The sequence below is a fragment of the Citrus sinensis genome, chromosome 7, assembly GCF_022201045.2.
Source record: "Citrus sinensis cultivar Valencia sweet orange chromosome 7, DVS_A1.0, whole genome shotgun sequence".
Lineage (NCBI taxonomy): Eukaryota > Viridiplantae > Streptophyta > Magnoliopsida > Sapindales > Rutaceae > Citrus > Citrus sinensis.
The window spans coordinates 6,112,476-6,128,145 of record NC_068562.1 but is presented as its reverse complement, the minus strand read 5'-3'; the positions used below and the strand labels follow the sequence as shown (position 1 = coordinate 6,128,145).

The 15,670-nt window shown below is 34.4% G+C and overlaps 2 protein-coding genes across 8 annotated transcripts; both read right to left on the bottom strand.

Annotated features, from left to right (window-relative positions):
- Positions 1-613: 613 nt before the first annotated feature.
- On the bottom strand, positions 614-8,625 carry LOC102631195 (uncharacterized). Of its 3 annotated transcripts, XR_003067139.2 has the most exons (16): positions 8,381-8,625; positions 7,473-7,623; positions 6,943-7,040; positions 6,030-6,091; positions 5,833-5,924; positions 5,628-5,751; positions 4,635-4,721; positions 3,989-4,082; positions 3,565-3,669; positions 3,099-3,199; positions 2,451-2,516; positions 2,274-2,361; positions 1,558-1,605; positions 1,395-1,455; positions 932-995; positions 800-824 (listed from the first exon to the last, which is right to left on the bottom strand). XR_003067139.2 is itself a non-coding variant. In XM_006466138.4 (15 exons), exons 1-15 carry the CDS (start codon positions 8,439-8,441, stop codon positions 693-695), a joined length of 1,386 nt encoding a protein of 461 aa, XP_006466201.2. In that variant the 5' UTR covers positions 8,442-8,624; the 3' UTR covers positions 614-692. The 3 variants fall into 3 exon arrangements, 2 of the variants coding, with proteins under 2 accessions (XP_006466201.2, XP_052287417.1); XM_006466138.4 differs by lacking the exon at positions 1,558-1,605 and having other exon boundaries at positions 614-824; positions 8,381-8,624; XM_052431457.1 differs by lacking the exons at positions 1,558-1,605; positions 7,473-7,623; positions 8,381-8,625 and adding an exon at positions 7,179-7,461 and having other exon boundaries at positions 614-824.
- An 841-nt stretch (positions 8,626-9,466) lies between these two features.
- LOC102606605 (uncharacterized) lies at positions 9,467-14,523 on the bottom strand. 5 transcript variants are annotated; one of them, XM_052431579.1, is made up of 5 exons: positions 14,121-14,523; positions 13,674-13,814; positions 13,350-13,421; positions 13,047-13,118; positions 9,467-12,014 (listed from the first exon to the last, which is right to left on the bottom strand). In XM_052431579.1, the coding sequence occupies exons 2-5, from the start codon at positions 13,702-13,704 to the stop codon at positions 9,865-9,867; spliced, it is 2,325 nt and encodes a 774-aa protein (XP_052287539.1). In that variant the 5' UTR covers positions 13,705-13,814; positions 14,121-14,523; the 3' UTR covers positions 9,467-9,864. The 5 variants fall into 5 exon arrangements, with proteins under 5 accessions (XP_052287539.1, XP_006466202.2, XP_015388352.2 ...); XM_006466139.4 differs by lacking the exon at positions 13,674-13,814; XM_015532866.3 differs by lacking the exon at positions 13,674-13,814 and having other exon boundaries at positions 13,350-13,388.
- Between the last annotated feature and the right edge of the window lie 1,147 nt (positions 14,524-15,670).

Sequence of the window (15,670 nt, the reverse complement as noted above, 5' to 3'; positions counted from 1 at the left end):
AAGTGGTAATTTGAAGAGTGATTATTGGCAATGGAAGTTTGAAATTCATTTTGTAATATATAATGAATTTCTAAATTATTGTTGGACTTTATTATATTAATTTACTGTTGTTAAATTTTATTATGTTATTTATTATCTGTTAATTTATAAACTCAAGATTATTATTGTAGAAATAATGTATCACTATTATATTATTTTTGTTGAATAATGAATATATAAAATAAAACCAAACCAACCAAACTAAATTAATTTGATTCGATACAATTCGGTTTTATAATTTAATTCGTATTTGGTTCACAAATTCATAAACTATTTGGTTCCAATTCTTGAATTGAACCAAACCTAATAATGCCGACCCCTAGTTGCCAGATCCGACCCTGAATTAAGATAAGTCCCGTCACGTACAGGTTTTATTTCACACAATTTAGCCGCTCACATATTCCTGTTTGGATTTAATATACTTTGTTCTTTTAAACTAGTTGACGATGCTTTCATAACATTAAATGTTTGATAATTATAAATTTCAAATTTGTCGGTCACGTGTTTTATGATTTCTACTTATATTTAATCACAAGGAATTAAGAACCCAACAAGGTGTTGAAACGATAAAAACTATAGGAAGGGGGGGGGGGGGAAGGCATTTATTAACCGCATACTATTTATTTCAAAAAAAAAAAAATGTGAACCGTACGTTACATATTAGAGCCCCTGGTTGGGCGACAAACATGATTTCTTTTACGAGCATGTTCTTCATTGTGGTGCTGTGTTCGACATGCGTATCCATACCAGCAATCTTCTCTTTGCTTTGCATCTGCTGGTAGAAGCTACAACAAAACCACAATGAAGATTATATCATGCCATTGATTGAAATAATTATTAGTAGAACAAGGCAACATATATATCTCTGATGCTTGAAGCTGGAGATACTTACATGTTTGGGCATTGCAATCCGAAACCAGTACAAGAGAAAGGAGACCAATTTATCATAACACTCGCTGCACAATATATAGGAGATAGATAAATGAACATCAAATTATGGTATCTTATATTAAACTTAATTGCAGATGCATCAACCGAAATATGCCATCTAGCTGAAGTAGCAGAGATCCGCCTCCAAAACTTTTAGAACAAAGTGGCAAAATTTAACTTTGAAAAACACTAAAGTATTTGCGATACTTAATGTGGAAAGCAGGAAGATACACAAATCGGAAACAAAAGATTCATTGGACCTTTCCTGATACAGCATCAGGAAACACACACAAATTGGCCTTCGACTCTAGCCCGTACAAACAATTGGAAATATTACTTGATAAAGTATTGAACAATCAACCTGTGAATGCTGGTAAATATTTGATTCATCTACCAAAAGTTCCTCGAACCAAAATAAAACTTACTTGCAAATATGACTCCTAGCAGTTATCGCCTCAGCATGATTCAATGGCATCCTTGTTCGATCTGCAAAGAGAATAACTTAAGGCGGAAAGTACCAATTTCATAGACAAACAAACTCAATTTATTAATTATGCTAACAACTAATCAGGTTGTAGTAACACTGACCATGAAAAGTGATAGTAGAAATCAAACATTAACTTTAATTCACTTGGACTGAAAAAAAAATCGTTCTTAATCAGAAACCACAAGACTGAACTATCAAAATAATAAACTATGTCAAACAAGAATCTCGATTTGTTGAAGTGGGAAAACAATCATAGAAGCAGCAACAGACATGTCTATGTTAGATATACCAAATCGAGGAGTATAGTTGAGCAATTTATTTATTTATTTTTCCTGAAAAAGAGAAATTAAATTACTTATATGCCAAGAGAATCAGTAGTTCTGCTTATAAGGAGGTGTGTTTTAGCAAGGACATATTCATCTTTTATGAAAGAACAATAAGTACAGATCATTGTTTTGGCTGGGTTTTGGATCAATGGGATTTGAAAGAGGTAGAAGATTCAAATTCACAGCTGCCTCTGACTTGTTTCCTTTGATCAGTCTAATTGATTTTTCTAGTTGCTTTTCTCTGTGTTTCTTTTATGCTGCATGAATTATCTTGAACATAATTTCCTGAACACAATGGATTCTTCCTAAAAATAGGCATTCTTTTTTGGTAATTGGATGACAAAGCAACACTGAAAGGTCACAATGGCAATCCATTACCAACCAAAAACTAGTGAGATATATAGTAACATCAGAGGTAAAAATAGGATGTCGGACAGCCATCAAACTATATTCTTCATCCATTCAAAAAGATAAAGAGCTTATACACTGACCAATCTCTCTATTGTTCAGCTTCTCAACCCAATCGGATATAACATCCTGCAATGATCTCCCCATTTGTCTAATACACCTCTCTGTAACCTAAAAAGAAATCACCAGTATGTGAGTCGAATCAAATCTTTATTGACATATAAGTCTCTATTCATAATCAGTAATAAAGAATTTCATACATCTTGTTCGTGCCGATTCATTTCGTGCGCAAGAAATGGAATCCTAGAGATAGTGCGTTCTGAGATCTGCAAATAATGATAAGTTTTCACCATTGACATGCTTGATAAATCTGACAAGGTGTATTAACAAGATCATATTTCACAAATTCTTTGCAGAGTCAAAAACATAAGTACCACCACTATACCTATAGATTTCAGCCACTAGAAACAACAGCCACTGCGACACATAAGCTGAAGAAATTGCTTCCAAAAACTAAAGGTGACATTAATGATACTGGTCCATTTTTACTATAAGAAGAAAAAGGGGTTATCTTACAAGTGTTAGGAGGATTTTAATCAGCTCCAGAATTTTTTTTTAAATTTTTTTAATGAAAAAAGCTCCAGAATTAAAAGGATTGTAAAGTGCCATAAATGAGGCTAGGGTCATTGGATGAAGCATGTATGCAAATAAGAAGAAAAGGGGTTCCTCACATAAGATAACTGTATTTGTGTATTAATCAGCCACTGATAACTGTAAAGAACACTATGCCCATGATAAAATTTCCAATAACCCATGCTTATAACTCCAAGGCTATCCATTTCACAACAGTAAGTCTAATTTTGTGTTTTCTAAAATGAAAAATTCTGAACTAAATAAGCAGCGCTTACAGGTTTGAAAGTTTCATGACTGCACATAGGTTGGGAGTCACTTCTAGCAACCATTTGAGCATGCCAATATGCACCACAAAATGCTCTATCACATCCCAAACCTGCAAGTTGAGATTTTGGAAACTGTGGTTCATATCTAGAATGGCTGGCAGCATTATAAGCGACTGTGATTAGCAAAAATAAAAAAGTGTTGAACCCATTTTCCGTTTAAATAGGACCAATGCTGGTTAGAAAATTAATCCTAGTTCTAAACATAAACTTTGACAGATTCATTATATGCTAAACATAATACAAAGTGTCGGAGTCATTTCAAGATTTGACTGTCAGAAATTAATAACCTCAAAGAAGATGCAGCAACCAATATCCAAAGCTAGCTTTCCATAGATGATTCAAAATAACAGAGAAAATGAAAGCTAGAAAGCAGTAATCATACACACAATAGATGCACACATGCACAAAAACTTACAGTGTTGTGGTACACTGTCATTCCTGGACGGCATCATTCCTCCGCATCCCTGACATTGTAAATGCACTGTGTTCTGGTTGCAGCGGAACCCATTAATTTCAGTACCTATGGTTGTTACACTAGTTAAATATAAAATCACCAAATAAGAAAACAACATAAATTAGATAAACAGTGAGCAAATATGTTTCAGGATAGAAGAACTTTCATTCATATCAGTCACATTGTTAAGACAACAGTTGCAAAACATGAAGGCTAATATATTATTACTAACTGTAAAAATAGTAATGTCATATGCAATAAAAGAGAAATTCAAGGCTGCTGGCTGAGGAAAAACACACACATGCGCTTCCCACCTTGTACAGTGCACAACACACTAAATGAAAGGAAGACGAGTAGAAAAATAAACATAAAAATTCTCTATTACCACATTGAGGACATGGAAGCTCAATGCTGTCACTTTCTTCATCAATTGGTGAGTGTGCCCTCTTCCGACGATGTTTCTTTCCATTCCTAATTACCTAACATATAAGAGGAAAGAAATATAAATGAAAATTAAGCACTCAGTTAAGTCAATGTGTTTACTCATCCTTACAAAAAGAAGCTATCACACTTATGTCAATTACAGAATTGTACAGCAACCACCTGAAAATAAAATGCATCACAACAGTAGCAAATCTTACTAGATCAACAATCAACTATATATGGTAAACAACCAAGAATTTGTCATGCTACGGCATAATATTGTTTAAGGAATCTATGGACTGGATATATGCAGCAGAAGAGTAATGTCCAAAGAACTCAAAGAAGATATGAAGCAACAGACATGATGCATGTGATATAATAGCACATCCACATGGATAATGCATTCCTCTTACTATTGTCATGCAGAAACAAGCAAAGTACAGAAAAGTGAAAAAATGCGTTCCTTTGCATATACATCTGTTACATACAACGAGAAGCCATGTCATCACATGAACCATAATTGAAGCCTTGTTATGTCGAGTCCAACACCAAGACTTCATTTTTTCAGGAGTATCAGCAACAGAACACAAAAGAGAAAAATTACTTACAAGATTTGATTTTATATACGCATAGGAATCAAGAAGTGCAACTTCTTCATCAGAACGCCTAAGTGAAGAATGAGCTTGTAGTATACTCTAGAAAAATCAAGCAGTGAGTTAGATAAAAATGAGAAAAAAAATCAGTGATGTAGAATCATATTATCAGAAGATAATGATATTCTCTAAACAATTAAGGCTGAAAGAGGAGCATGGGAAGTGTAAAGTGAATTTCAATCCATATTAACAACCCAAGATTGCAGTTATGCATAACAAATCAACTAACATGACAATATTCATTGACATTCATCCAGAAATTATATCCAGTGCTGTAAAAGAATCTAATTTCAAAACATGAAGCATTGTACAAGGAGAATAAGCAAACACCTAGTCTGTTTCTAGTTTGCTACTTGATACTACTGCTTTGAAGAGCATTCAAAGTTCTAACATAAAGTTGATGGCATTAATTCAATAACATGTTTACCTCATGATCCAAATTTATTAATATAAGTATAATGGCAAATTTCGTTTGTTACTTTACTGTTCAAACTTTTCACTTCACAGAATGAAAATATTATCAGCAGCAATATAAAACCAAAAAAGAAACCAGCAATAATATGGACAATAGAAGAGATATTTCAATGGAAAATCAAGACAAAAATTAGAGACATAGCACAATACTACTCTGAATAATTAACAAAACTATCATCCAAAAGCAACCTACAAAACCAGAATGAAAATATTATCAGAAGCAATATAAAACCAGAAAAGAAACCAGCAATAATATGGACAATAGAAGAGATATTTCAATGGAAAATCAAGACAAAAATTAGAGACATAGCACAATACTACTCTGAATAATTAATAAAACTATCATCCAAAAGCAACCTACAAAACTCCAAGTACTTGATGGCCTTCTACATTAACATCAAAAAGTTCAAAACAACAAATTGAGGGATTCCTTGTTTCAAGAATCAATGATAGCAATGTAATACAACGTAATACCTGCTCAATATTATGCAAATAATGGTTTCTTCCAACAAATTGTACAACTGCTCTACAATGCGGACAAAGTACAGTCGAACGTTTTTCCTGTGATCGTCTTAACCACTCAGAGAAGCATCCATTGCTACAGATAACAGAAGACGGATAGATTTAGACTAAACAAATTGAAACTGAAAGCTGTTATTGAAAAGTATAGGTTATTCACCAGAAATTATGAAGGCAAGGAGCAACTGTAACAACATCATGCCATATATTCAAGCAGATGCAGCATTTTGCATGCTCGATGTCAATGGAAATCTGAAGAACCAAACAAAAGATAATTATACCACTATTGCAATTACAAAGACAATGGAAAAAAAGACATGATTTCGAAGGTTAAAAATACTGATGATCATTGTCTACCTCCAATTGCTGATTGCTGGATTCTTGTACAGGTACTACTTTAAATCTGAAGTTCAAATATACTACATACATCAAGGAAAAATGTTAGATGAACGAATACAATAGTAGAGAATTTAAAGAGCAGAGATAATTGGGGAGGGAAACAAATCAAAGGAATAAATAAAATTGTCAGGAAAGCAGAAATCAACACCGAAATACCATTCAAAAAAGCTTCGAAGTCTCAATTTCTCAACACTTGAGCAAGTTTACAAACCTACCTATCTACAAAACCATGGTCTCAATTCATTCTGATTTACAAAATAAATAGATCCAGCAGCACCATAAAGGTGATTTGGGGAGCCCTAAAGAATAATTAATTACCCACACTCATACACCACACTGGTACTTGAAGCAACAAGGGGACAGGAGTTACACATAGTAGCTGCATGATAATGGAACAACAACAATACTGTTGAAAATTAGGTTTAACAGTGAACACAAAAGGTCCTATTCAACATCCTTCAAGATCTTATTTAGTTTACAATGGGTAGCATTTTCCAGACAGGAAAGTCTTCTAATTCTGTAAGGGCCATGTAACCTTTGGATTCTGGTTTAAGACAAAGGATGCTTTTCCCCTTTTACCTTAAACAAAACAAGGCAATTGAATCAAAAAATTTATTGACAAATCTAAACCTAAAGTTAGCCTCATCTTGGCTGCTTCAAATTTGCATTTCTTATAGGAAATAGAAAAAGAAAAATAAACAAGAAACTATTATAATGTTTGGTACTAATCAATCTGACACTACCAAAAGGAATAAAGGATACAAAACACAATTAAAGTTTTTAAAATATGATAAGAAATTAGCCTGTATGAAGTTGTACATAAAATCAGCCATCACAGTATGTAACATTCATAAAGTAAATAATTGCTGACCTTCTCTATCAGGGCCAGGAATAATTTCAGTTCCACACTTAATGTCAACGACCTCTTCATTTTGGACCATGGTATCATCGACAAGTATAGCATTTGAACTATATGAAAACGCATGCCCAATAAGTGAGAGGAAATTGTGAATCTTCTATTGATGAGGAAAAAAAAATAGCATTTGCCCAACAAGTAATAATTGCCATATGATATACACTCTAACAACATGAGGAAACCGAACATACATCTGTCCTTTTCTTGGTGTAACAAGTGCAAAAAGAGCAGGAACTGTTTACCACCTTTTGCTTCATTGCATTTTTGCTACCATAATGTGGTTAAATTAATTCACACAGCTCAAAACTATGGGTTATTCCGCTCTTCATTATTCACATGGTATGAGTAAAACAAGGTTGGTACCACCTTTTCCTTCATTGTTGATGGAGTATAATAATACTTTTGGAAGTGGTGAAAAAGATTGACTTTCTTTGAAATGTCATCCAAGTTGATACATATATGCAACCCTAATAGAAACCGAGTACCTTTTATTTTGCATCTTAGCTGAATGTAGATCAGAATTCCTAGTAATTTTGCACCATTCATGTTTGTCAGAAGAAGAAGAAGTGATCTCTGAGCATATAACCACCTCATTTGAGCTTATGTCAACATCGGCAAACCTTGAGTCTGATGGTTCTGCAATGATAATCAATCAATATGAAGAAATTATAAAATTAAATGAGTCAATGTATTAGCACCAAATCAACTGTTTTTGATTCTCAGGCAGCACGTTTTTAGTTGTTATAACTTATTTAGTAGCGGCTAAGAATCAACATCTGGAAATAACAAAGTGAACAAGAAGTTCAAAATCTGAGTCTTAACATAATCCTTTATAATTGAATGTCAACATGATGAATCCACAAAAGACCTCTATAAGGGATGGCCAACCCATTCACTAATAATACCTTTCATGAATCGTATGCAATCAATAAGCTGCCTAAAAAATTCATATCCAATTGAACAGCTGCACTAAACGTAAAAACTCTTACTTGAATGCCCTACACATGGGAGCTTATTATCATCATACAAATATTTCCTGAAGTAATTGAACTGCTTTCTTTCCCTCAAAATTTCTATGATGAGTCCCAATTTGCATTCTGGGTTTATGTTAAATGTCACAAACCTGATAAAGGCTCTAATTCTGTTCACCTTGCAACTGAAATTGTGTACATTTTCTAGAACAAAATCACTTACATGAATAAATTTGAAAAAGAACATAAAATAAATAGTTGAGTGCACAATATCTCGAAGTGCATGCATTGAGGACCCATTAGCCAAATTGTTTGGTTAAAAAGAAAAGAGAGAGAGAGAGAGAGAAATAATGAATCTTTCATCTGTCACTTAGTTTCAAGAAAACAAAATGAGCATTTGAGCATTAAAGTAATGGAAGTACCAAGCTTTGCCCAGATTTCACGAGAGGGTTTAGACGCAGAGCATTCGCCAACTTCAGCCATAACTTTGACTTGTATTTTGATCCAAAACCTCCCCTCTCTTCTTCCGTTGGTTATGTATTATTTTTCTCATAACACATAAACAGAGTGTTTGGATTTGGGTTTAAGTATTTATACGTTGCAAGATGTAAAGTGTGCTCAGGAAGAAGATTGCTCGAGAAGAAGATCAAGGGCCAAGTTACAACTTACAATGCCGGTCGTTGTGTTTTTTAAGGCCCACTTGGTAACCCATTTTACGACTCCACCTCCTTAGACACGGGGCCTTTTCAATCGTACTAAATCTAATAATAAAAAAAAAAACTCTTCTTTCCAAATAATCACAATTAATTTATGAAATTTTCAATTTTTTATATTTTCTTGTTCTTAAAATTATTTTACAGTCTTATTACCTCAGTCTCCACAAACAATTTCTATAGCTCATAAACTTATCAATAGAAAATCAATGAATTAAATTGAATATCATTAAGATTATGGTGAAGAAATTTTTAGGATGAGCGTAAAATAAAAATCATTACAGAGAATTTAAGGAAAAAGAATTTACCTTTGTGAATTTGATGAGAGAGAAAATAAGGGACTTTCGAGAGAGAGAATATATGTAAGATATATTAGATTATTATCCTTAAATATAATTGTAACAGTAGATAAATTTTATGAAAATTTTATAGGGATGCCAATAGTCCAACTCTAAAAATAGATCCTCGGTCAACTTCTTGTACCTTATAATACTACATGGATGAAAGAGGCGACAGAAAGAAACCACGAGTAATTTTATAATTTTAACAAATTAAAGAACAAGGTAAAAGATAGATACATGCACACAAACACTAGTGTATTTTATTTTGTAATATATTAAAATTTACATGTTATCTTTTAACTTGTTTCTAAATTTCTTTTTTTTCTTTATTGTAAAATTACTTTAGAAAGCATTGTATAAATTTTGTTTATACAAATTAATGTGGAAATGTTATACTATTATCATATATTCTTGTGTTTCATATTTCATAAGAAAATACAAGAAATAAATAATATGAGAATAATTGCACATTATCTCATATATATTTGTACAAATCATTAGTACCTATATGAGAAACATGGAAATAGCTTTGATGTAACGACGATGCAAACTTTTGAAGGGGATGAAACTCAATATTTTTTTTTGTACTTAATTAAACTACATTTACATTGAATCCAATCCAAAAATGGCCACATATTTTCTTCAATCTCTACCATTCCTCAACTTCATAAGCTTCACATTGTTGAGGAAGATAAGTTCTAGTTTCTAGATTCTAGAGCTCCCACTTCCCAGTTTCCATTTTAGGTAAACTATGCCTGTTAATATTGACTCTCACCCAAAGACTATTACAAAAACAAACCCAAAAATGAAGATATGATTTAATAGCCATCAGCTATCATTCAGCATGAAAATCTAGGTACCACCTCCAGAGGTTCCCGAGGATTCGGCGACATCCTCTAGTCTCAATGTTATGGCTACTTCTTCAATCATTTTACCTCTATTTGTTGAGCCATCGACAGCTCTATGTAGTCTTTTCAACCAAATTTCATAGTCAACTGGATATGGGGTTCCACACAGGCTATCCACATAATCGGCAAACGCCTTTAAGAGTGCTGAAACCTCGCCCAGTTGCTGCTGGATTGATCGCTTTGCCCAGTTTCTCTCCCTCCATTGCAAAGCTGATTCAATGGAGTCCACTTGCTCCATGGTTCCTCCACATACAAAATATAAGAGGTAGACAAGGCTCTCGGCATCTGATGATGGACAAAGCTTACCATGCTGCAGTGCATGAGATGATGAGAACTGCAAATTTATTGATGGGCTATCCCTGTCTTCCAAAACTGCACGCCCCCATGATATTGGCATGTATGAAAGTTTGCTTCTTGCACCTTGCATGTTGACAATGCATATTATGTTTTCAGGGCAAATATCACCATGTTGAACATTCATCAATGCTGCAGTTCGTAGAGCAAGCAGACAGTCTCGGCAGCATCGTGTTGCCTCCTCAGAAGACAAAGGGCCATCATGAGCAAGAACAAGAGAAAGTGGTTCTCCAACTGGAGATGTCACTAATATTGGAGTTCCACACAATGGATGATCACAACAGCCACCTGGGGTCTGCTTTTTACAAGAACCAGAATGCAAAATTCGACCAGATGCAATTATTTCTGGCAAATATTTGCTTGAAACTCCCTCTTGTCTCAAGGTGTTTAACACTTTTGTTTGCCTCTGTACTTGGTACCATAGACTCATATCTTCCCAAGATGGCTCTAGTCTGGATGGATGAGCACCCACATAGACAGTCAACAACTCAGTGGGATTATCTACAGAAACAGCAATGTAGATGAAATGGTTCCCTAGTGCCAAAGACTCCTGTATTTGGAAACTTTTTTGCCCCTGCCTTTGATCCTCCAAAACCAATATTTCACCCTGCTTGAGCTTTAAGCGGGATGCTTGCTTTCTGGAATAAGGATTATCACTCTGTTCAACTTCAACAATCTCGCCTTGCTCATGGCTAGCCTGTTGGAAAGGTACCGGTGCATTTCCATTGTCAATTAAGCGGTACTCAAGCCTACGCTTTTGAAGACGGAGACTGTGATCTGAAGCCAATGAGGCTATTGATTTTCTTGGCGGTCCATTCCACTGGACAATAGAATAGAAAGTTGCCAGAATAACCTGGAGAGTTCCAAGGTCTCCCCAACTTGCATTCCCTAGCTTGTTCCATATCTGGTCTACTGAGGAAACATTTATTTCAGCATGACATTTCAGCCACTCTACCACAGATTGGTATGGATTAGCTGAATTGAATTCAAGTTTTCCAAGGTCACCACCAAGTTTTACGACTCCACCAAATTTTGAATCAAAAACCAAAACAAAGATAGAATCATTGCCAATGGTGCAATACTTGCTCAAACTCCTAGATATAAGTACATGAATACCGTAAAATAAGGCTTCACAAATGCTGCTAGGTGATAACTTCAAATCATTTCCTGATAATATTTCTGATCTAAATAAGGCAAATTCCATCACCTGATCCCAGTGTACATGTAGATCATTCCCAGTTGTTGATATCAAAGACAAACCACAGAGCTCATCAATCCTTCCCCTTGATATTGCCTTCTCTACAGAATAAAACTTGGATCCAGGATGACGGGGACAGGATAGAAAGAAAGGCAATGGTCCACTTTTACGCCAAAATGTACGCCACAAGCCATTCACTATAGCATGTAGGAAGTCTTCTACTGCAAGAAACTCATCTTCTTTCAGGTCATAAGATGCATAAGATGAGCACGGCATACGACATAGTTGCTGAAATAAAACCCCCTCCAATGCTAAATCAAGCCTGCACAGTTCATCCATCAGAAACGGAGACCTGAAAGACTGCTTCCCAGAGGCTGGATCTGCAAGAGATTTTTCCAGAACCCAATCCTCAAGACTCTGTGTGAATAGTTCTAGGTCAACAAGTTTCCTTCTAAAATCCTTGAGCATCTTGTACATTCTTCTGGAAGTAGGAATAATCTGGCTTGAAGCTGAAATGCCAGATATACTGTGGGCAGATATAACTGCATTCCGTAGTCACCATAATGCAGCATTAGTAGTAACAAAAATATACTGAATAGAAATATATGCATTATATAGGAGAAGAATGAATGCAAATATGGAAACTTCAGCGATTATGATTTATAAAATAGGTCAAGAAATAATGTACTTACAAAAATATGATTGACATGTTCAGATTGTCAGACTGTACTGCCATAATACATCATGAATGCAAGCCAACAAAAAGTTACAGGATGAAATTAACTACCAACTTACTTCTTAAAAAACTTTTTTTTTTGGGGGGGGGGTCTCTAGATAGGAAAAGCAATTGCTGAGCTCTTAGCATGCACACATGAGCACATATAAGGGTGTGCACTTGCACATTGGCTTTTCCTTTGCTTAAGTATGAGAAAACATCCCCTTTTCTTCCTCTTAATTTGAGAACTCATCTAATAAGAATGATTTGGCATAAGGTTCACTTACTCTTCTAGATTTACACAACATATATTTCTTAACTATTCCATCTTTCTTTACTATTCCATCTGTGCAGTTTTCAACCTTACCCTTCCCACTGTAGCACTTCAAATTTGGACAAAATTACTCTTATGCTATTTTCTTTCTTTTCAGTTAAACTGAAAACCCAGAAATTCTCAATAGTTGTATTTTCTGTTGAAGGCACAAAAACATTCTCAACTTGATTTTTATTTTCCTTTTTATGCCTTTCAAATACTTTGGCTAATTCAGGCTGCTCCTTTGAAGAACTTTCACCTGTAAATACTATCACAAGGTCAGATGCCTGAAGCAGAGCCAAACTTATTCTCTGGATTATAATGTTTATAATTTTCTCTAATCCAACCCAATGTTCAGTTCGCTAAAGAAGGTACTGGACAGTGGCTAACAGCCATGCCATAAACAAATTATGAATTTATTAGGCATAAAAACAATCAAGCAAAAAGACTAAGATTTAGTGCATAATTTAAGTGAGGTAAAGGAATAAAAATTGACCCCTGCCCCACTAGATAAAACAAGAACAAAAGGAAGCCATTATTACAAACCAGAGTTAGATTTTCTGAAACTTCCATCCAAACTTCGTGCTGGAGATGCATCAATATTATTTTGCAGAAAATCTGCATGAATTCCATTAAGAAAATGGTGAGAAAAAGGTACGCTTAAGCAGAAAACAGCTCACATCTAGACAATTAGCATTCACTTTACCAACAAGAGAACCAATGAGAAAAAGAGGAACAGATTCTTGCACGATAAGATGGAAGAAAAAAGATAAATAACTGTGAATGAACAAAAAATTGAAAAAAAAAATCACATCTAAGGCATACAATTAGAAGTCAGAGAAGACGCACCAGACCCTGATTTCCTGAGACTTCCATTTAAATTTTTCCCTGGAGATGAATTCAAATCATGTTGTTGAGAACCTATATCATGTTGATTGTTAAACTTTTGCATCATGTTTGAAAGCAAGAATGGAATTGATGCCAAGGTCAAGCTTGCAGATAACTTTTAGAAATTTCATAAATGAAGGTCAGTACATATAACAGGAAAAAGTATGGTTCCTCCTATTAGCATCTCTCTTGCACATAATTCACCATTAAGGAGATTAGTAAAGAAGGGACATATATATTTCCCTATGCAACAATCAAGTTCATTTATGAATCTGTATATGCTACCTGCAAAGTTTAATAGTTTGACCCAGCTCATTTTTGTCGTTTAAAGATTCAATTTTTGTGAGTTGTCTTGATAGTTAGCACCGGATCTAATCGCATAACCATACGCAATGTACATGTGAGTCATTGAAAGGCTAAAACTACCTGCCAAAATTCCAACTACCATTAACTTGAGCTCTTATATACAAATAAATGCCAGCATAATGCTTACAGATATAATAAAAAAAGAAAGATCACGCACGCTACTTATATAGAGTTATCTAGACAAAAGAAAAACTAAAGCTCCTGTTCTAACTTCTGAGCAAATGAATTGAAGAACAATCATTGTAAGAAATAATAAGTAAACACAAAGTAACAATGCCATCTAAGAGAGATTCCAAGATGAACTGATTAATAAATAACTTTAAAAAAACAAGAATGCCTCAACATTTCATAAAAAAATGCACTTACCCAACTTCATGGCAAGAATTTGAGCAGGCTTGATCACGAACAATGCTTGAAGTGTGAAAAAAAGCAGAATGGTAGTTGACGAGACAGATCTTTGAAGACAGCAAATCAAGCATTCTTCAGACCCAGAAGGTGAAATGTTAGATATAAGAAAGAAGGCATTGTTATCGATTTGTTGCCTTGCCTCTTGCCTGTGGTGTGGAGTTTGTTTGTTTAAGGGAAAACAAAAAAGAAGGCTGTCAAGTGAAGTGAAGTGAAGTGAAGTGAAGGTGAAGGCGAAGGTGTTGAGGTGTAAGGTGAGAGAGGGAAGAAATAATGTTTTAATTTTTAAAAGCCGAAAACAACAGCAGCAAGCAGCAGCAAAGACAAGAAACGAGCAGAAGGCAAATATAATTAAATCTATCCTCCAAAACCGAAGTCTAATGAACTAGACTCAAAAAGCTGAATGCAGGTCATGTTTCTGTCCCCACTGGTCCATTACAATTGGCACTTGGTCCCACTCACATTCATGTCTTCTTATTTTTTACTCCTTTTTTTTTCACGCGCTTGTCAGTGATGCAGGAATCAGAAGAACACAAGTACTTAGCCCCTCCAAAAATCTATTTTTTGGATTTTTTTTGATAGGCTATTTTTTGGATATCTATTCTCGAAACACTTGCTTAAATAGAATCAAAAACTTGTTGTTTAATATTTAAGTTTAAAAATATTTCACAATTATTGAGGTTGACCTAATAAACCTTGGCCGACTGGAAAAAAAAATATTTTTTTAATGGACAAAGCTGTGAGAGGTGTTGTACACTCTCCTTAGTTGAGCGTGGGTGACGAACTCCCTATCAGGTAAGGTGATCACTTCCCATATATTTTTCTTGAATTTTATAACGTGCTTGTAGTTGGACGTGTCAGTAGTTTTCGCCAATCACCACCCGTGCTTGTCTGCCGTATCAACATCTATTATTCTATTTGTGCTTTTGAACAATACCCGACTTATGACCTGTGTAATACACGCATATGTGCCAATTGGGCTAACTAGTTGTAGCCCAAATGCCCAATGGTGTACGGGTGCCCTAAAAAATAAATGCATGTAGCTCAATGTTAATAGCGGCCACAAAAGCTCTTTTCCCCTTCTAATAAATAAAATGGATGATTTGTCAAAAAATAAAATAAAATAAAATAAAATGTATGAAACAGGGATAAATTTCTCCTTTGTGAAAGTAAATTTTTTATTTAACCTCAATAAATATTTAGATCTTACTACGAACACGTGTGTTTAGAATTTCAGTAAACCCTAATTTATATGTAATTATGTAAATAATTTTTTAGTCACTTATATTGTTGAATGTTTAGGTGTTCAGATTTTCCTTAGATATTTGAAAGTTGATTAATTTGTTTTAGACTTAGTTATTAGGAGTATAAATTTGTAATAAATTTTCGACTATAAACATCAATGGATTATAATGTGATTAAGAAGGGACAAAAAGTATGATCAATGTCGACATGTCATCTTACACCTAAGAATATAATGTCCTTCGATTAGGTTATGGAGCTTGAGTTTC

Coding starts and splice junctions, on each gene's coding strand:
- LOC102631195 (XM_006466138.4), bottom strand. CDS start 8,441: ATGGCTGAAGTTGGCGAATGCTCTGCGTCTAAACCCTCTCGTGAAATC. Junction 7,041..7,472: donor GCTAAGATGCAAAATAAAAG/GTACTCGGTTTC, acceptor GTTTTCATATAG/TTCAAATGCTATACTTGTCG. Junction 6,092..6,942: donor TCCTGGCCCTGATAGAGAAG/GTCAGCAATTAT, acceptor TGATGTATGTAG/TATATTTGAACTTCAGATTT.
- LOC102606605 (XM_025096793.2), bottom strand. CDS start 13,455: ATGATGCAAAAGTTTAACAATCAACATGATATAGGTTCTCAACAACAT. Junction 13,119..13,349: donor TCTCAGGAAATCAGGGTCTG/GTGCGTCTTCTC, acceptor GAATTCATGCAG/ATTTTCTGCAAAATAATATT. Junction 12,015..13,046: donor TTTCAGAAAATCTAACTCTG/GTTTGTAATAAT, acceptor TACGGAATGCAG/TTATATCTGCCCACAGTATA.